General features: G+C 35.3%; 1 protein-coding gene across 1 annotated transcript; it reads left to right on the top strand.

Moving 5' to 3' along the window:
• Positions 1–12,422: 12,422 nt before the first annotated feature.
• On the top strand, positions 12,423–21,136 carry C11H2orf69 (chromosome 11 C2orf69 homolog). The gene is made up of 2 exons (XM_027925032.2): positions 12,423–12,836; positions 17,983–21,136. The coding sequence occupies exons 1-2, from the start codon at positions 12,504–12,506 to the stop codon at positions 18,808–18,810; spliced, it is 1,161 nt and encodes a 386-aa protein (XP_027780833.2). The 5' UTR covers positions 12,423–12,503; the 3' UTR covers positions 18,811–21,136.
• Positions 21,137–21,960: the final 824 nt, after the last annotated feature.

The raw sequence follows: 21,960 nt of genomic DNA, 5'->3' as shown, positions 1-21,960 counted from the left end.
TACCAACCTTCAGACCAAAATCTTCTGCAATTATGTCTCATGGGAAGTGTAGGTCCCAGATTTATATACCCTTGTTTTGATGTCTGGAAACATTTTCAGAGTTTACCTTGGGAAAGCAGCACTTACTGCATAAAATTGGAAAATACCTACACAAAGTAAATGTATTTTTAAAATCCTGGGCTACTAGAAAAGATGAAAATGACTATTATAGGAGATAATTAATTTTGGTTAGGAGTATATGCTAAGTGCCAGATGCCTTAAATTACATTTAATCCTCACAAAAATAGATAATTTAAATATTTTAATGATGGGAAAAGTGAAGTTCAAAGAGGCTGTTACTAGTCACTCATTTTGTCTAAAATGGAGAATGCAGTTTTATGTCCAGGCTTTTTCCTTTCATATTTTTTCCTTATTTCACAGCATAACCCTAATTTCTATTTCCCCTCAATCTCTAATGCATAGTGGTGCACCAAGCAGTGGGGTGGAGAGCAGAGTGAATGCATCAGCTCTGGAAACAGATAACAAGAGGGGCATTATCTGTAAGAGATATTTTAAAACAATAGAAAACAGACTAAAAAATAGATCTGCTTTTAAGTTATTATCATCATGCAACATCAGTTCTAAAAAACATCAGTAATAAAATGTTTCTTCTTGCTGAGGTGAATTGTTTCCCATTCGTTGATAGACCTATATTAAAAGCCTCCAACCTAATTTTGAAAAGTTTATTTTTTAAGACAAGGTTGTAGACTCGGGGTATAGCTCAGTGATGGAGGTTTTGCTTAGCCTCTATGAGGCTCTCCAGTGCCACAAAAATGGGTGGGGGGAAAGTAGCTGTTTAGGATGTGTAATAGAAGCTCATAGACTTAGAGTAGATCATAAAGAGTCATTCCACACATGATAGACTGAAGGACCTTATAATGCTGTTTCTAAGAAAAAAACTGAATTCTCAATTCCATTTTGGAAGCACATCTCTCCTAATTTCAGTAATGTGAGCAAGAATTCATTTTATCTTCTAGAGTCTCTGACAGTGAGACAGAAGCTCTTCTGGCAGCAGAGGCTCTCTTGGCAACACAGCTATTGGTAATGAGGAGGAATACTGTTGAACAGAAAAAACAAAAACTCTTTAAATTAACATGATAAAACAACTGTTTTGGTGAGTACCCAGTGTAGAGAATTTGAGGTCTTGAAGAATTACTTTATTCCATCACCGAATTATGTTAAATTCATTTATGAATCAAGTGTTGAAAAACAGAGAACCAACTGGATACTTTTTCTTTTTTTAATTTTTTTTTAGTTATACATAGACACAATCTTTATTTTGTTTATTTATTTTTATGTGGTGCTGAGGATCAAACCCAGTGACTTACGTGTGGAAGACAAGTTTTCTGCCACTGAGCCACAACCTCAGCCAACTGGATATTTTTTCTAAGTGAGATTGAAAAACTGCAGATTTAAATATAACCTTCAAATTTTTAAGGTTTCCTTGTAGGGTAAGTAAAGAGCATTATTGGCATCCTTAGTTATTTATTTAGAAATGTACATTTCTGATTTGGCAAGATTAACCAACTTTTATTGTACATATGGCAGGGCACAGCATTATATAAATTGAAAAACTATATTGTACATACACAAAAACCTATTGATGGTAAAAAATGATTAAGTCACATATTATACTAAAAGTGGCAGATTACTACTTAGTAAATTAATGAAAAAAATAACCTTTTGTATTAGCGTCCTCCAGAGAAACAGAATATACACACAGGAACATTTATTATAAGGAATTATTGTTATTTATAATAATTACATAATTATAAATATATAAAATATTATGTAATATATAATTATATAATATATACAATTATTATATAATTATAAGGAATTGGTTCACACAATTGTAGAGGCTGAGAAGTTCTGAGATCTTTTAGAATTTATAAGACATGTGGATGAGTATAGAACCAATTAAATTACATTATAAAGAAGTAAACAGATAAATCTAAAATGTGAGTCATTTAACAGAACAAATGACCTTGAAGTACATAGTGGATATAAGACTTAATATGTGAGTTTGCATTAAAATTCCAAAGAAAATATATGAAAGAAAAAAGGAGTAGATTAAGTGAATGAGGCAAATGTGGCAAAAGTTTGAAAAGTATTGATCTTGGTGATTGGATATAAGGGAGAACATTGTTATACTATTCTCTCAAACAAACCTGCATATAACACTTGATTCATCTTTTTCATATCAAATAAATCACAAAATCTTATAGATTTTAGCTTCCAAATATCTCTCAAATAGGTCATCTCTTCTCCTTGGCCTATTCAAACACTAATACTATTTAACCTAAATGACTGTAACATCCTGCTAGCTGGTTTTCCTTCCTGCCATTAAACTTAGATAATTATAATCTGTTATTCATATAACTGCTAGAAGCACCCATCTAAGAAAAGATCATCCAATTCACTAGCTTAAAACTTTCCAATGGCTTTCATGTCCTTCAGGATAACAATGTAATCCTCTGTAAGATTCAGAAATTTCTTCAAGATATAGACCCATCCTACCTCTTTTTAAAAATTAACTCAAACACCATAGTGTTCCAAACTTTTACACCCCAAATATGCAATGCTCTCTTAGACCTTTATGCTATTGCATGCATATGATGTTAAATGAGTAGGCTAAGTCCTATTTATTCTCCTTTGATAAATTTTCCCTCTTTCCCAAACTCAAACAGCATTAAGTACTCTGTACTCCGTGCTCCACACACAGTATTAGAGGTTTTCCTCCATAGTAGATCTTAAATTATAGAAAAGTAATTACTTTTTGGTCTGACTTCTACTAGACTGTGAATTTTTATTAAGACAGTGGCTAGGTCTTTTGTATTTGTAATCCAAATATTTAGTACAGTTTTGGTATAAATATTATATGCTCCAAAAATTTTTTTAATGAAAACCAGGTTCTACGTTGTATGCATGTTGAGAAGGGGACATTCTAGTGGCAAGAATCAAATTCATATAACTAAAACATAAGGCATAAGATATGCCACAAAAGAAGTTCAAATGAAATTCTTTGATATTTTAAGGAGGGAACACTAAATTCCAGCTTAAGGGTAGGAAAGGGGTACAGAATTGAGAAAGTTTGAGAGAAAAGATGGCAATTGAGATGACTGTAACAAAAGGAATCACAATACTTGGAGATATAGCAAGGAATATAAGGAATAGACTAGATAATATAAGGAATATATAAGGAATAGTCTAGATTATAGTCCTGATAAAGTAAAATAGAGAGTATAATACAAGATCATAGAGTAGTCCCATTGAGCATGTAAGAGAGTACTGGAAGTTAGAGAAGTAGGTTGGGTATTAAATGCTACCTATGGAAGAGAGTAGAAGTTGAAATTCCACATTCAACATTTGCTAGTGTGGGTAGGACCACAGTTTGTTTACTTGTTTTATCTGTGATATCTGGCTGGAATACAGCAGTTATTTTCCAGGCTTTCAGTCTTATGAACATTTTCCCTTTTCTGGTCATTTGTCTAGAGAAAGCAGTTTTTATTTTTTTCTTAAGGCTTTTGTTGTCTGTGCCTATTGGCATTTCTGAATTGCTAAGTTTCTTCAGCTCCAATTCTGCAATAGATAGGACAATAGATGTGGCACCCTTCATCTCCATCACCAGGGAACCATGTTGTTCCCTGAGGACTGAAGTTCCTAACTGGTCTGCTTTCTTCTTTCCAGCTTTCAAATGTTTTTTTGTTTGTTTTACAAATAATGTCCAGGATTGCTGTACTTAGCAGGAGGAAGAAGAAAACGCCTATCTATGACAACTGCCAACATGAGCTCTTCCCTTAGTGCATCCAAAGGGTGATGGAGAAGGAAAAGTGTCTTATACTATATTTCCCAGAAATAAAAGTCACAGAACACAATGGTCCAGAGAATCACTCCCAGAAAGCTGAGCTGGGACCCAAATAAGGAATATTGCCTTTACTAGGAGAAGGGGCTTTTAGCTTCAGGTGCCTAGATGAATTTTGGAATTGCTTGTAACCAATGACTGCATTGTGCTGCCCTTTTTGAATGATTTTCCTGTTCTTATTTCGCCACTGAACGTTGGGTATGTGAGGAACAGGTAGCTAATCTTTTTACTTTATAGATTTCCACATTAAGAGTAACTGCCACACCTGTATCTGATATAGAACATGAGATTCTGAAGTTAAGAAAGTGAAAGATGATTGGATGAGTATTAAGGGGTTTGAAATGAGTATTAAGGGGATAGAGTGAATGTATTTCACATTTGAGCATGAGGGAGAAAAGATGTCAGTCACATCCATTATCAGATTCATGGCCAAGGCCTCTAGAAACAACAAATTAAAAGAGAAAAGCATACACATTTATTTAACATATTTTACATGATATAAGAGTCTTCAGAAATGAAGCTTTGGAAAAACTCAGAAACCGGTGTATTTTATGTTATATTTGATAAAGAAGTTGACAGTTCTGGAGAAGTATGATTGGACAAAGAAGGTGTAACTTAATGATAATAAACTGGAAGAACTTACTAAGGCCTGTTTGTTCAGATTCTTCTCTGTGATCCCATGTCTTGAGACGTGGATATTCCTGTTTTCTGGGCATAGGGAGGGCACCTCTCACATGATGGTCTTGTATTCTAGATTTTATGGTCTACACCAGGGAAGAAATATGAGAGGAAGTGGGGAGGGTGAGAATGGCTTTTTGGCTTCTACGTTGTTTTTTTTTTTTTTTTTTAAGTTGTATATGGACTCAAAGCTTTTATTTGTTTTTATGTGGTGCTAGGATCGAACCCAGTGCCTCACATTTTCAAAGCAAGTGCTGTACTACTCCAGCCTGGCTTCATACTGTATCAAATGCAAGATATTATATTTTGGGTTAGTATGTCCTGAACCCCATCAAGAAGAGCAACGTGAACAATTATGGTCAGAGGGTGGACTGAGATGATTACAAAATGGCTACAATTCCTCACCCCTCTATATTTGTATGTTCTTTGCAATATGACTTTATAGTTTCTCCCATTAAGAAGTGGAATCTATTTCCCCATCACTTGAATTGAGATGACCTTGTTTCTTGCTTGGCTAATAGAATATGGATGAAATAATAAGGTGCAAGCTTTAAGTCTAGTCTTATTTTTTGCTCACTCTCTTAGGCACTGTGTCCATGATAACATGCCCAGACTGATCTCCTGGATAATAAGAAAGATACATAAGCCATCCTTGTTGCCTTAGCCAGTAGTCAGTCATCAGACATGCAAGTAAAGATATCATAGGTGAGCCCTCCCCCTGCACATGAACACAGAAAACAGCTGAGTTTAAACTGGCCCAGATCAGCAGAACTGCCCAACTGACCTTTACATTCATAAGCAGTGATAAATGCTCTTGTGGTCATTGAATTTTAGATTGCTTTATTAAACTGAATTTTTGTGATAATAGATAACAGATATTTAGAAATTACTAAAATAGCTGTCTGACTCCCATTAGCTCCATTTCTATATCCTTAAATTTCATCTCCATACTGGTTTTTTAAAATATTTATTTTTTAGTAGTAGATAGACACAATACCTTATTTATTTATTTATTTTTATGTGGTGCTGAGGTCGGACCCAGGGCCTCGTATGTGCTAAGCGAGTGCTCTACCACTGAGCCCCAGGCCCAGCCCCCTCCATACTGTTTTAACAGAGGTATTTCTAAAGTACAGATCTGATTATAGTTTCCCTGTTTAAAATTATTCAGTGGCTTCCCAATTCTTTCAGGATTAGATAAACATGTACAAGAATGAAATGGAGTTGAGAGTCTAGAAATAAACCATAAATTAATTTTAGTCACATAAAATAATCCAGTCTTAGCCAAGCCTATTTCATCTCTTATTTTATTATTTAATAATTCACATGGAATTCATACCAAATTTTGGTGGGTTTAAAGTGGAACCTTGTTGTTTTAAAATATGCATTTAACAGTTTGATACTTCTCCCTTTCAAGATGTAGCACCTCATTCTCTTTCTCTTGAGTGTGTACTTTGCAACTAGTTTTTTAATTTCCTTCCTATTCAATCCTATCCAACCACAAATCTACCTTTTATTTCTAAAATAAAAGGCAGATTTTGTTTTTGTTGTTTTTGAACCTCTTATATGAGTGAATATATGCATTTTATGATCTTTTGTGATCAGCTTTCTTCCACTTAGCATAATGCTTTCAAGAATGGTTCATGGTGTAGCATGTATGTTATTGATTCCATTTTATTGTTGAAAAATATTACATTGTATGGATATTCATCAACTTATGGTCCATTGTTTAACCATTCATTAGTTAATGATCATTTGAGTTATTTGCATTTTTTTGGCTAACTGAATAATGCTGATAGGAACATCTGTAAACATTTGCTATGTAGTTGTTTTAATTTCTCTTGAATATATACTTAGGAGTAAAATTGCTGGGTTACATGATAAATTTGTTTAACATTTTGCTAAACTATCACACTGTTATCTAAAGCAACTACACCATTCCCACTAGTTGGAATGAGGGTTCCAACTTCTTCATATCATTGTTAATACCTGTTATTATCTTCCACTTCCTCTTCCCCCTCCTCCACTAGTATCTCCTGTGGTTTTGATTGGCATTTCCCTAATGGCTAATGATGTTGAGCATCTTCTCACATGCTTATTGTCCATTTTATATCTTCTCTGAAATGTCTGTTAAGATCTTTTTCCCATTTTAAAACCTGGGTTGTATTTATTGTTGTGTAATAAGAATACCTTACATGTTTTAAATACAACTACCTTATTAGAATATGATTTCCAAATACCATATGTCTTTCATTCTGTGAGCTATTGTCTTATTTTCTATTATTGTCCTTTAAAGTACTCAAATATTTTTTTTGAGGGGGGTGTCCTGGGGATTGAACTCAGGGGCACTTGAGCACTGAGCCACATCCCCAGTCATATTTTGTATTTTTATCTAGCGACACAGTCTCACTGAGTTGTTTAGCTCTTTGCTGTTGCAGAGGCTGGCTTTGAACTCAAGACCCTCCTATCTCAGCCTCCTGAGCCACTGGGATTACAGGCATGCACCACTGTGCCCAGCTCAAACTTATTTTTAAATGAAATCTAATTGTCTATTATTTTCTTTTGACTCTAGTGCTTTTAGTGTCATATAAAAGGTTTTGGTTATTACAAGGTCATGAAGATTACGCTTATATTTTCTTCTAAGAACATTGTAGTTTTGGCTCATGGACTTAAATCTATGAATCATTTTGATTTAGTTTTTGTACATGTAGTAAGGAAGGGGTCTAATTTTATTCTTTTGTTTGTGCCTGTCCAGTCATCCTAGCACCATTTATTAAAAGACTTTTCCCACTGAATTATCTCAATGCCTTTATTGAAAAATCAAGTGCCTATAAATTTAAGGTTTATTTCTAGACTCTCAACTCCATTCCACTCTTGTACATGTTTATCTAATGCCAGTATACACTGTCTTGATTACTACAGCTTGTAGTTAATTCTGAAATGGTGATGTATGAATTCTCCAACTGTTATCATCTTTTTCAAGATTGTTTTGTATTCTGGGCCCCTTGCGTTTTCATATGCATCTTAGGATCAGCTTGAATATTTTTGTAAAACACAGCAGCTGAAATTTTCATATGAATTGTTTTCAATCTGCAGATCAATTTGGAGAGAAATGCATCATAAAAACATTAGGTCTTCCAATCCATGAACATAGGATGTCTTTCCATTTATTTAGGTTTTCTTTAATTTCTCAGAAAAATGTTTTGTAACTTTCAGTATTTAAGTTCTGTAATTCTTTCCTTAAATTATTTCTAAGTATTTTATGCTATTATAAATGAAATTTTCTTAATTTATTTTTGGATTACTCATTGCAAGTGTGTAGAAATACAATTGTTATAAATTGATTTGTATCCTGCAACCTTGCAGAACTCACTTTTATGAAAGTCTTTTTAGTGGATTCCTTAGGATATTCTAAATATCATGTTATTTGCATGGTTTTACTTTTTTCTGAATGTTTTTTATTTGTTTTTCTTTCCTAATTTCTCTGGCTAGAACTTCGATTACAATGCCAATTAGAAATAGCAAGAGTAGACATCTTTACCTTGTTCTTGTTCTTAGGGATACATTCAGCCTTTCAATTGTTAAACATAATGTTAGTTGTGAGTTTTTCATAGTACCATTTATTAGGTTGAAGAACCCTCCCCCCTTCCCCGCCCCCAGTACTTGAGATTAAACCCAGGTTGCTAGGCAAGAGTTTTATTACTGAACTATACCCCAACCCTTTTATTTTTTTTTATTTTGAAACAAGGTCTAACTAAATTGCCTGGGCTGGTCTCAAACTGTGATCCTCCTGCCTCAACCTCCACAGTAGCTGGAATTACAGTTATATGTCACCATACCTAGCTTAAGGAAGTTCCCTTTTATTCCTAGTTTTTTTTTTTCTTTTTACATATAAAGGTGCTGCATTTTGTCAAATGCTTCTCCTGTGTCTATTAAGATGATTTATGTCACTTTTAGCTTTTATGCTATTAATATAGTATATAATTGTCTTAGTAAGCTTGTTCGCTGCTGTGACTAAAGGATATGACCAGAAAACTATAGAGGAGGAAAAGTTTATTAAGGGCTCACCGTTTTGGAGGTCTTAGTCCATAGAAAGCTGGCTCCATTTCTCAGGGTTCAGGTGAGATGAACATCACGACAGGACAGTGTGGCAGAGAGAAGCAGCTCACATCATGGTGACCAGGAAGCAGAGAGAAAAACTCTACTCTCCAGATACAAATATATACCCAAAGCCACGCCCCAATTTCCACCCCCTCCAGCCACACCCTCCCACTTCAGTTAATCCCACCAGGGATTAACTCACTGATTAGGTGCTAAGGCTATAACCCAATCATTTCTCCTCCATATGTTCTTGCATTGTGTCACATGTGAGCTTTCAGGGGACACCTTACATCCAAACCATAACAATAATGTTATTTGATTTTCAGGTGTAAAATCAACCTTGCATTCTTGGGATAAATCTCACTTTGTGAGAGTAATTATTTTTATATGTTGCTGGATTAGGCTAGCCTAGTATTTTGTTAAGGATTGCATCTTTAATTAATTATATTTCTCTTACGCTTTAACAGTAAGTAAAGTACAGTGTATGCAAGTATTGTTAGCTAATCATTGCATCTGAGGATTCACTGAATGTTAAAGATAATCTATAAGGCCTTGATAGAATGGCAGAAAGATCTCAGTGAAACTAGTCTCTCAAATTAAGACTTTAAATTGCCAAATGGCTTTATTTATTGCCTAATTTTTTTAATTAAGCATTTTGGGGCAAAATTATATATTAGAGTCATATACCTCATTTGAAGCCTGTTACTCTCAAGGTCTAGTTTTAGCACAGAGGGTTATTAAAACACACACACACACACACACACACAATGAGTCCCAAATACCTGTTTAAAACTAAGAATTGAAAAGAATTAAAATACTTGGTGGAATGTCCACAAGAAAATCAAATGGGATCCAAGTCAAACACCATAAAAGAATTTGAAATCCTTTTTTCTTTCATTTTCTTCCCTAGTAATTTTTTATAGGAAACCACATATAAGGACTTTTGTCTTGTCTCCCCCACCCCCAATTCTCTGCTTTCCTGTATCCATTCATTTTATCTTTTAGAAGAGAACTTGTACATTTGTACCCTGTAGGACAAATCTTACCTATGCATACATTTAATTGGATACATTTAATAAACAAATTTAATTAGTTGTCTACATTTATAAGTTGGCAAATGACACATAAAAATCTCTGTATCTGATTTCTCTTGAAAAAAATTTAAAGGGTTGGAAAGTGCTGCCTTCATTTCACAAATGGTATTAGTGAATAGTGACTTTTTCAAATATGACATATCACTTTGTCAAATTTTATAAATTTCTATTGTACTACATATGGCTATTTTTACTATTTGTGGTAAAAACCTGAATTCTGTAAATACTGGATTTTTTGCCTTCTACTATTGCCCATTGGCTCTATACTACACATGGCTATTTTTACCTTTTATAATATAGACCTGACTTCTGTAAATATGGAATTTTGTGCTTTTAATAGGTGTCCTTTCCAATGTATATTAGTCTTTTTCAGCTTCCTTCCAAATTTTTGCAATTTTTTTTCCTCTTTTATATTAAAAGGCAAAATAAAAGTTCTTAGAGCTCTATAGGATCCTTTGAGAAATGACAAGAGGACAGAGATGAGCTGTAGCCTTTTGGGCACTATAACTAACAACATTCCTAGATCCCTACCAGCTAGAAAAAAGGGGAAAATTCTCAAACTGGTTATAGTAACTTTGTACATGTTAAGACCTCTTGCGGCTTTGAAAAGCCTAGCTTTGAGAGACAATAAAAGTGGGAAAGTGATGGTCCATCTGTGCTCAGGGTTGTTAGAAAAGTAGAGATCAACAAAAATTGGTCTCTTGGAAGACAGAGAGGAGGGAGAGAGAAAGCAAAAAGTATAGTAATATCAAGGAGACCTATAAAAAGGAACTGAGTGTCAATGACTTACCATAAATAACATATATACCTCAAAATGATTGAGATAGGTGTTAGTTTCTCTGAGAAATATCTCCTGTAGGACTGTATAAATCTTTGTGGGGAAAAACCTTGTTTTATTTCAATCTATTTCTTTGTAAAAAGAAAAACATTTATTTCTTTAGAAGTAGTTGGACATAATACCTTTATTTTATTTATTTATTTTTATGTGGTGCTGAGGGTCTTGCACGTGCTAGATGAGCATTCTACCACTCAGCCACAATCCCAGCCCCTCTGTTTCTTTACTCTGCTTTTTAAATTTTTACTTGTTTCTCAATGGCCTCAATTGTCTTACATATACTGAGAAAACTTTTTAGTATTTAATATTTATTGCAATTAATTTTCTTTCCAAACACAAGAGTTCCCCTCCCCTTCAATAAGGAGAGATTTTATTAAAAAGTTCAATGGAAAAATAAGACCTCAAAATCAAGAGAAAAGTTGCATTAGCAATGCATGGCCATGTTTGGACTTTCAGATTATATTTTAGCGATTCTCTCCTTAATGAGAGGGAAGTAATTTGCATGCAATTTTCAAAACAAGAATGAAGGCTGGTTGCCTTAATGTGGTTATATACTAATTGTACAATTAACTGCTACTTCTTTTTAACCAATTATTTTTAGAAAGCAGATTTAGTAATTGAATAATTTATTTGTTATATTGTTATGGTGTCAGGTGGACTTCAATAATTTAGATAGGAGTAGACAGGCATATTACACCTCTATGCAACCACGAAGTAACTATATAAAGAAGTTAGGTTTTATTATTTGTTCACTGTGTCCCTACTTCAAGCTATTTAATATTCGTTTTATAAATGGAACACAGAAAACAGTTATGCGTGCTTAAGTATACACATATGTTGACTCAGTTATATACAAAATGCTTAGATTCTTTGACTATAGTAAACCCTCAGTAAATGTTGGCTCTAATTTTTATAATTTTCACTAATTCTCTCAGAGACTTCTTTACAGTGCCTTGCCTCACAAGCAAGTTAGAATACTGGATCCGCCCACGTCTTCCTTCCCTGTCTAACAAATTTTGCTAAATTCTATTTCTGCAGAACTGGCCATAAGATAACTGGTCACCCACATTTTTCCTACACTGTTCAAATTGTTGTTTTTTTTTTTTTTTTGAAAATACTAAAATATCAAATTCCATTAGTTGCAAACATCACCCACAAGAAATGTGCCAAAAAGTAATGCCTTGTCTGCTCTTTCCCGTTCTTGGCCACGTGCCCTGCACCCTGATACCAACCAGCGATGCGCTAGACTTCTCTAACCACAAATTCCCCATGAAACTTGAAATCTTTGTACATCTAACTAATGGAAACTCAAGGTACGAGATAAGAGATTCCCTTCATGCAGGCCACGAAAAAGACTTTCACTTTTTTCTCTTCTCGCGGCTGAATTACTCTACTTATGCCTTTGGGCTGCTTTCCTCTTAAGGTTCGAACGACTAGATAAATCTCACCTGAATAGTGAACCTATTGAAACGGGAAGCACGCTGTACTCAAAACTTTACGTACTACCGGATTAAAAGGCCCACCCAGCTGTTGCGCAGGCGCCATAACTGCCGCCCACTCTGGCTTAGGGCGCTTGGTTCTTTTCTCGCGCCTTCACTCTTCTCAGGCTCTTTCCCAGTCTTCCATTCGAACTTCCCGGTTGCGACTCACTTCACCAATCACAAACGTTCCCCCTCCGGCCCCGCCCTGCCATCACCCCCCTCCAGAACTCGAGCTCAGGTTCGCGCACACCCCTCCTTTCCTTACGCACGCTGCGCGCTGATATCAGCCCCTGACGTCATTGTCGTCCGGCGCCGGCTACCTCCTGGGCCACTCCCGCTGGCCGTTGGGCTGTTTGCCGAAGTCCCGCCCCCAGATCACCCCCACCTCGGAACCGCTCTAGTGGCGGCGACCCATGTGGGGGTTCAGGTTCCTGCGGTCCCCGCCGCTGCTCCTCCTGCTGCCGCAGCTCGGAATCGGAGACGCCTTGTCCTGCCTGCAGGCCAGAACCATGAACCCGGGCGGCAGCAGTGGTGCACGATGCTCCTCCGCGGTCGAGGGACGCCGCCAGCAGTGCCTGCAGTTGTCCACTGTGCCAGGAGCCGACCCGCAGCGCACTAACGAGTTGCTCCTGCTGGCGGCAGTGAGAGAGGGATCAGAACGGCAGGACCTCCCTAGGGACCCGGCAAAGGAGGAACCGCAACCGCCGCCCCAGCATCACGTCCTCTATTTTCCCGGGGATGTACAGGTAATTGGGGCCTAGGCACTTGTTTCCCCCTATGGATTCACTGGGTTCTCTTGTGGCTGTTGCCCGGTTTCTTCCCTTCCTGAACACACCCACAGTTGGGCTCATGCTTCCGTTATTTCATGAAATCCCAAATCGTCCCTTCTACACCCCTGACCCCTTTCCCATGGAAACCCAGGGGGAATTGTCCTTGGAGGGACCATTGCTAAAGAGCCAGCTGTCAATCCAGGCATCACAGGGTGGAATTTGAGATGTACAGGGAATGAGACGTGTAATGTATGCTCATTTTTAACTTGGTTTCTTAGAAGACACTGTGGTGTGTGAGTGTGTATGTGTGTTAGGCAGGGGACAGAGAGATGGCTTTTAGATTAACTCAGCACCAGAACATAGTGTTTAGGAAACGCTGATGGCAATTTTAAAACAGGCAAACAAAAAACCCATTACAAAGGCATGACACAATAATCCTAAAAATGTTGGATGATGGTGGAAGAAAAGGGACAGTAATTGCTAAGTATGTCCATATTTTGATGTTCACCTAAATTTTCTTTTTGTTTTTTATGTTTATTATTAATTTTATAGCTGCAGGCTTGTCTTTATTATTACTTCGATAGCTGCAGGCAAATATTCATGGTTATGCTGTCTTGGAAGCTGGGTGTTAATCCAGAACTGCACTGTCTAACACATTAGCTGTAATTAAGTAAAATTATTAAGTAAAAATCCAGTTTGTCAGTCATCCTAGATGCACTGCAAGTGCTCAGTTACTAGAGGTGGCAGGTGTGTACTGTATTGGACAGTGCAGATAGGCACTATTTCCATAGAATATGAAACTTTCTATCATCACATAAAGTTCTGTTAGCACTAGTAGACAGGTAAAGCTAAAATATAGCTAGATGGGTTTTTTATGCCATGAAACAATATTCTTGTTTTTGAAATTGATGCTTTAACACAATATATTTAACTTCCACCCATGAGTCAAATAACGGTAAAATATATGTAGTGTTTTCCCTTGCCCTCAAAATAAGGGACTCGTTTGGTTGACTAAACATATTCCTGAACTTTAGGCTTGCCAGTTGCATACATTGTATTTTCTCCTCTATCTTCACTCCCCTAATGATCTCTCAGTCTTGTGTTCTTACTTATTACCTACACCAAGACAACCCTTGACATTTGTGTATCTGGCCTATGAAAAACTAGTATTTAGATTTATGAGAAAATTTACAATTTGATTCCTTTGTAGTCTGGTTGGGAAAACAGCATTTGGTATTTCTGACACTGATTTCCAGAGATTTGTGACCAGCTACTGCAGGCATGCCTATAGCAATGATGATAATGGGAATGATAATTAATGTTTATTAAGCATTTCTTGTTTTTAAAGGGTACCAGAGAGAATATAAGTCTTCAGATGAGTTTTAAAGAGTTCTACAGGTAGTTTCATCTGAACATCTTTTCTTTATGTAGTCTCAGATTCCATTAGATTTTTGTATAGTGATACACTTAGTTTGTGCATTGCATGGAGTATTCTACAAACATTAGGTCTTCTAGAAGAGAAATAGGCTTTGAGGTCAAATTGCCTAGATTTGAACCCAAATTCTCTATATTTTAGCTATGAAATCTCTGGCAATTCTTAAATCTCTCAATATTTCAGCTACTTCAGCTATAAAATGAGAGTAATAGTTTATAGAGTTAATGGAGATTAAATATGTTATTACCTAATAAGTTCCAGTCCCTTCTCATCCTTCTGGGCACTTTTTAAATTATTTGAATACCCTAGTGTTTCATTCTTGTACTTTTTCCTCTATCTTCACTCCCCTAGTGATCTCTCAGTCTTGTGTTCTTACTTATCACCTACACCAAGACAACCCTTGACATTTGTGTATCTGGCCTAAACATATTCCTGAACTTTAAGCTTGCCAATTGCATGCAGTTATTTCCTTTTGGGTATTTAATAGATATCTCAAACTAAAATCACTGGATATTTACCTCAGTACAATCTTCCTTATTCTAGTTGGAAATTACCTTTTCAGTTGCTCAAGTCATCCTTTAGATCTTTCTTTCATACCTCATTTTCTAATCCATCTACAAATCCAGACTATTACTATGTATGGATATATGACTTGTTAATCCTTTCATAACTGGATAAATTCCAATTTTAACTTTAAAAATTTTGCTTTGCTAAAGAGTAGGATATGTAGATGTCCATGTCCTAAGCAGTGTGCCCTAGCCATGTACCCTGGGGCTTTCTGTGCTCTATCAGGCAGCCCTTTTAGGTTGGATCCTGTTCTGGTCACTCTAGCTTGCTTACTTGGGATGTGCACTTTATGCCAGCAAAAATGCTCTCTTGATGCATTTTTGATGGAATTGTAGCTTATACCTTAAGGTAGTTCTCCTCACTCTGCTGTAAGGGTAGACCACCCAGTTTAAATCTTTATGAAGGTTTCTGGACTCTCAGAGACATGTTCAAGTTTTTCAGAAAATCCTTTAACTCTTAATTCAATGGCAGTGATGTGGTGGTTCTGTAAGTCTTTGCAAGTCAGCAAGCATCTAACTGGAGTAAGCACCTCTTAATCTCTCCCAGAGATCTCCCAGACATTATTTTTATCATAGTAGCAAAGTGCCTATGATTTTGTGATAATTGTGTATATCATAAATCTGAATATACAGAAGGTAAGAGCAAAATTCATAGAAAAGTCAAATGATACAATCTTCTGAGAATAAATTTTTAAAATATATATGGAAGATTCCTTAGAAAACTGGGAATGCAACCACCATTTGACCAGGCTATCCCACTCCTCAGTCTATATCCAGAGGTTCTCTCGTTGCCTGCCTCACTGGGGATGAGGAGAAGCATGGCCTTCATGGTTTACTCCTACAAGGATAGTAAGTGCATCACATTCCCAACTAGGATGAATATCCTCTCCAAAGAAAGCCCTTCTCTGTATGCAGGTTGGCAATAGGTAATAGCCTGGGCTGCAGAAGCAATTTTGGCTGTCTGTTAGCAAGTCCTATAGGAATGCCTGGTGCCTCTTTTCAGAATATGGAAGAACTTATCCATTGTTCTTAGATCTGGGGTTTGACAGTAACAATCCCATTCTTTTCATTTTAGTACACATAGTTCCTTAGTATTAGCATTTACCCCTTTCTAATCATATAACCTGGGGCTAATCCAGGGAGACACCATTTCAATTTATAGTACCTTCTATGTGGTAGAATCTAAAGTGACAGTCATAAAATCTGGGTTCATTTTGGTTCATTAAATAAATATGTAATAAATATAGTAACTGTATAGTTCCTAGGACATCAGATTCCTTAACTATAAAAAGAATTTAGATAAGCCTTTCCAGATCTAAATGCCTATGATTTTATGATAATTGTGTATATCATAAATATGAATATACAGAAGGTAAGAGCAAAATTCATAGAAAAGTCAAATGATACAATCTTCTGAGAATAAATTTTTAAAATATATATGGAAGATTCCTTAGAAAACTGGGAATGGAACCACCATTTGACCAGGCTATCCCACTCCTCAGTCTATATCCAAAGGACTTAAAAACAACATACTGCAGTGACGAAGCCACATCAATGTTTATAGCAGCTCAATTCACAATAGCTAAACTGTGGAACCAACCTACATGCCCTTCAGTAGATGAATGGATAAAGAAAATGGGGTATACATACACAATGGAATATTCTTCAGTAAATTCTTTTTAATGGAAAAAAAAATATATATATATATACACACACACACATATATATATGGAAAACTACTGATATTAATGGAATAAAACTATTATGAAGGAGTTGAGCATACCAGTGGGAAAAGTATCAAAGGACATGAATAGAGAATTAACAAATGAAAATTGCTAATAAACAAAACCCCAATTAGGAATCAAAACATGCAAATTTAATCAAAACTAAGACATCATTTTTATCATAGTAGCAAAGATTTTTAAAATATTAATGCAGATAAACATTAGCATTAAGGATGGGTACGGATGGAGGGTCCCTCTAGTCTCCCATTTCTCTTCCCCAGGGCTACCACTCTTACTTTTAAATCTCTGTCCTTCCAGAGATGTTTTTTGCATTTTTTTAGAAAACAAAAATGGTAGCATTGCAGTACTATTTATCTTATTTCTTTCCCATAAATTGTATATTCAGTCCCTTAGCAAATCCTATTGATTCCACTTTTAAAATAATTCACAGTCTGAACATTTCTCAGCACCTCTGTATCTACTACCACTCTATTTCAAACCACCTTCTCATGGGGATTCTCTGTCTCCCTCCTTCAACTCTTGCCCCTTTACACAGAGGAGGCAGAGTAATCCTTTCAAAATATAGACTGAATCAGTCCACTGCTCCAAAACCTTTCAGAGCAGATGCCAAGTCCTCACATCTTTGTGCCTTCCTTGTGATCACTTTTGCTCCTGTTTACTAGAGCCACAATGGCCTCATGGCTTTGTCTTGCTTTTATCCCACATGTCTTTACCAGATGGCCTTTTGCAGCTGTACTTCCCTCTGCCTGAACTATGCATGGGGCACATTCCCTCAATTCTTTCTTAACAGTCATCTTATTGGAGAAGCAGCTCCTGATCATTCTGTGTTAAATATTGATTTTCTACCCTCCTATTCCTCTACTTTCATTTCTGTTGCACTTACCACCATTTAATATGTCTTGTCCAGTATGATAGCCACTAGCCACTTAGTATTAGCATTTACCCCTTTCTAATCACTTGTGGCTATTAACCACTTGAAATTGAAAAGAAACTAAACTCTTAATTGTAGTTTCAGTTCATTTAAATTTGGGTATTCACATACAAAAAGTCTGTGTAATGAACCAAATTTATATTTTCAGTTCATTTATTAGGAAATTGGATCATATGTATACTAAATAAAATGTAGTAAACATATCCTTCTCAGTTATTTTTTAAAATTACTATTCAATTACCCTTTCTCTTAAATAGATTTGAGACTTATTTTTTTCAAAATCTTATAATCAGAAAAGTAAAGACAAATTGTTTTCATTTCTAGAACATTAGCCATAGGTCATTGTAACCTCTTGATTTCCTCCACAAAGATGGGAAACTATTTTGTGGAAATAATTTTATGTCAATATATATTTAATGCTTATTTCATCTTTCTTACTTTTCAGAATTACCATGAAATTATGACTCGTCATCCTGAGAATTACCAGTGGGAAAACTGGAGTCTAGAAAACGTTGCCACCATTTTAGCCCACCGGTTCCCCAATAGTTATATTTGGGTGATAAAGTGTTCCCGAATGCATTTGCACAAATTCAGCTGCTATGACAATTTTGTGAAAAGCAACATGTTTGGTGCCCCAGAACACAGTACTGACTTTGGAGCTTTTAAGCACCTTTATATGTTATTGGTTAATGCTTTTAACTTAAGTCAGAATGGTTTGCTATCGAAGAATGGCAATGTTTGGAATAAGGACTCCAAAACATCTAACTGTAGATCTAATTCTTCTCCTACTACTAGTAATGGTTGCCAGGGAGAAAAAGAGAGGACCTGTGAAAAATCTGATGAGTCTGCCCCGAGTTTTAATCCACCATCACTAAATGGTGCATCTTTTACTTTGATTGGATTCAGTAAAGGTTGTGTTGTTTTGAATCAGTTGCTTTTTGAATTGAAAGAAGCCAAGAAAGACAAGAACATAGATGGTTTCATCAAAAGCATAAGAACGATGTATTGGCTGGATGGTGGTCATTCTGGAGGAAGCAATACATGGGTTACATATCCAGAAGTCTTGAAAGAATTTGCACAAACAGGGATTATTGTTCATACCCACGTAACACCTTACCAAGTACGTGATCCAATGAGATCTTGGATTGGAAAGGAGCATAAGAAATTTGTTCAGATACTTGAGGATTTTGGTATGCAGGTGACTAGTCAAATTCATTTTACAAAGGAAGCTCCTTCTATAGAGAATCACTTCAGGGTTCATGAGGTATTTTGAGACTACAAGAATATTAATGTACTTGTTTAGAGGAAAAGCATATGCACTTTGAGTGCTGTAAATTCAGATAATGACATGTAAGATGCAATTCATAAATGCATTGTCAGTCTGGGGGTTAGGGAGAAGCACACATTCCTAAAATATGGGTGTAATATGCAATAGTATTCCTTGCTTGTGATTGTGAACAGTTTTTAATTTGGATTGGGTTAGATTAGTTAATTTGAAATCTAAAAAGGTGGTTTGTGATAATTCTATGAGAAAATATAGGACCCTTAAAAATGAAGGTTAATGACAACTAAAATTGCTGTTGGAAATAGTTGATTCTTTGAGTAATGTTTCAAACTAAATTTGGTGACATTATAACAGCAGTTAGCTATTTTGGCACTGAAAACTTGAGTGGAAGCACTTCATTTCTCTTCAGACAAAGCAAAAGCACCCTGATGTTTTCCATCATTTTGGAGTAACAATCCTGCCTCTTACGTTTTATAAACTTATGAATTCATTCTTAATGTACAACAAGTTTTTTTTTTCTTGAGAGTCAAATATATTTCCAGTTCTCCAAGAATGTGTAATAGCATAAAGCTGATTTTTTAAGCTTTACACTTATGCACTGTGGCTTAATTTTTAATTGACAGTTTTTAATTGACTGTTTTGGGCTTTCTTAAATATTGGCCAAAATACAGTTGTTTTTGAAAATTGGTTTAAATTGAATATAATTATATATATATATATATTTGATAAAAATATACTACAGAGTAGATTTCAAATTTTCATTATATTAGTATTTTGAAAGAGATCAACTTAGGTAAAATAAATATATAATACTCTATCAGCTGCTCTATTGAAAAGGAAACAGATTCCATAGATCTAAATCAGTGTTTCTCCAGAAACATGATTTTGTCTGCCAAAAGAAAATAGCTCTCTTTGGCCAAAATGCAAAATTACACTGCTATAAGAAAAATTACAAGGGAAAGTTTGAAGACACAAATGATTTAATTTTGGCTCAAAAACTGAATTTGCTTAACACTACTACATAATTTGGGTGAAATTTCCTTCTGCCCGTTTTTCTTGACCTAGATAAATACATTTTGAGAAACCAAGATCTAATGAATTTTAACCAACATTGGAATATGGCTGTGTGATTATAAAAGCTGACCAGTCACTTTTTTATAGTTTATTAATAATGCTTTTGCAGGTCATGAAATAACTAAGCAGGGAAGTAACATGCTGCTTTAGGACTGAAAAAAGTAAAATGCAAAAGATGACTATCTTAATGACCCAGAGGACCTAAATTTATTAAACAATATAAGGCAAAAATGTTTATTTATTGATTTCTTCCCAGAATTACATCTTAATTACTCTGTAAATACATTCCAAATAGAGACTCATGAGAAAGGATTCTTAACCAGATACTTTAAAACAAACATAATTCTATTAACTGTACAAGAGTAGTATCTAAATTTTTAAAATACCTTCTTTCCAGACCAAAAATTTCTATTACAGAAACAAGTTGAATAGATTCTAATATTTTATGTGTTACCTGCCTTAAAGCACCATGATTGGGTGGCTTTTTTCAATTTAATAATTCTTTTGTTAAATTCACTTGTATCTAATAAAATAGCCGAGTTACTGAAATGAGCTAAGAAGGGACAAAGAAAAGGCTTTTCTTTTCACAGGCTTAACTAAACTGGAAAAATAGGACTTTTAATAGACAAATTCATTTTAAAAATATGAAATATTTGAATCTGAATTCAGCTATCCAGTCACATGAATGCTTAATTATAATTGTTATTATATCAAATGGAGGAGATATTAAGAATGACCCACTGGGTACCTAAAACTGCTATCACATCAAAGTGAGACAATATTGAAAAGTAAAAATATTTTCAGAAGTGAAATATATTCTAGGTGATCCATATACAAACATTTGTTTGACCCTTTAGATTGGTCCTTTCTCCACATTTAGAACTGTTATTGTAAATGTTAGTATATCCTTTTGGATTGTGCCTTTGTGATGAAAGAGTCAATTGAGAAAAGTAGTCCTACAAATAATGTGAAAGTTGTTACCACCACAGCATGAATGTATAATTGTATTAAAATTAATAATCTACAGAAGTGTGTTTTGATGGGCTTTATGTTGTCAACATTGTTAAAACTTCATATCATTTGAATGAATGGAAGCTTTATCTCTATCTTGCCAGTTTTGGTTTCTATATATGCTTTCATTAACCTCCATGATTTTTTGAGTGAGCAACTCTGAAAAATCTTTTCTGTAAAAACAGAACCATTCTCCTTTTTAAATTACTCCATAAAAATTTGCATTCTATCCATTTTTTTTTCTGTTGCATTTTTTAGAGCACTAAGTCTCTTTTAAGTTCTTCCTTTTCTTTGCTCATCATTTCAGGTATCTGTATTTTAGCTCCTTCAGAGTTTCTTAGAATTTATGTAGTATGATCCAGTTCTCATTTCATTCATGCACCAATGTCTGGGCATCCACCAAGAGCAAACAGAGTCTAGACCATAAGGATATAGCACAAAGTCCCAGTGTGTTACTATGGAAATATGTAATAGATGAAATCTAGAATGGATATAAAGAGAGAAATATAGAACAAAAGGTAGTAGTCATAAGCTAGTGTGTTTTATTTTCATTTGAGGGTCTTTAAGAAAAACATGCCTTAGAGGATGAGATACAAATAGCTTAATTTCTAAGTCTAGTTGCTCTATACAAGGGCAGAGAGGCCCAGCATAATAGGCAGTTCCTTAGGGAGGTCATTTTAGTTTCCACTTATGGATATATTTAAGACGCCCCAGCACTCATGGCATGTATGCTCGAAACTAGACACGCAACACTAGAGATGTATGCCTGACTGCTTATCTGTGTTAGTTCCTTCTGACCATATCTGTTAGCACCAGAGGAAGGACGCATGCAGCACAGTTCCAATTCTATCCAGACCTGCTTTCTGACTTCCAATATTTTTTTCTTTGTTGTTATTAAACTCTGATTCATTCATCTTGGATATCTGTTAAAACTTTTTATAGGTGAGAGAAAAACCTTGTTACTAGGTTCTTAAGAACTTAGGTTCATGTAGCTATTTGAGAAGGATGAAGATACAAATTAAGCATTGTTGGTTTTGTTTTGATACCTCATGA

Source organism: Marmota flaviventris, chromosome 11 (genome assembly GCF_047511675.1).
Source record: "Marmota flaviventris isolate mMarFla1 chromosome 11, mMarFla1.hap1, whole genome shotgun sequence".
Lineage (NCBI taxonomy): Eukaryota > Metazoa > Chordata > Mammalia > Rodentia > Sciuridae > Marmota > Marmota flaviventris.
The sequence above is the reverse complement of the archived record's forward strand: the minus strand, read 5'-3'. Positions and strand labels throughout refer to the sequence as shown.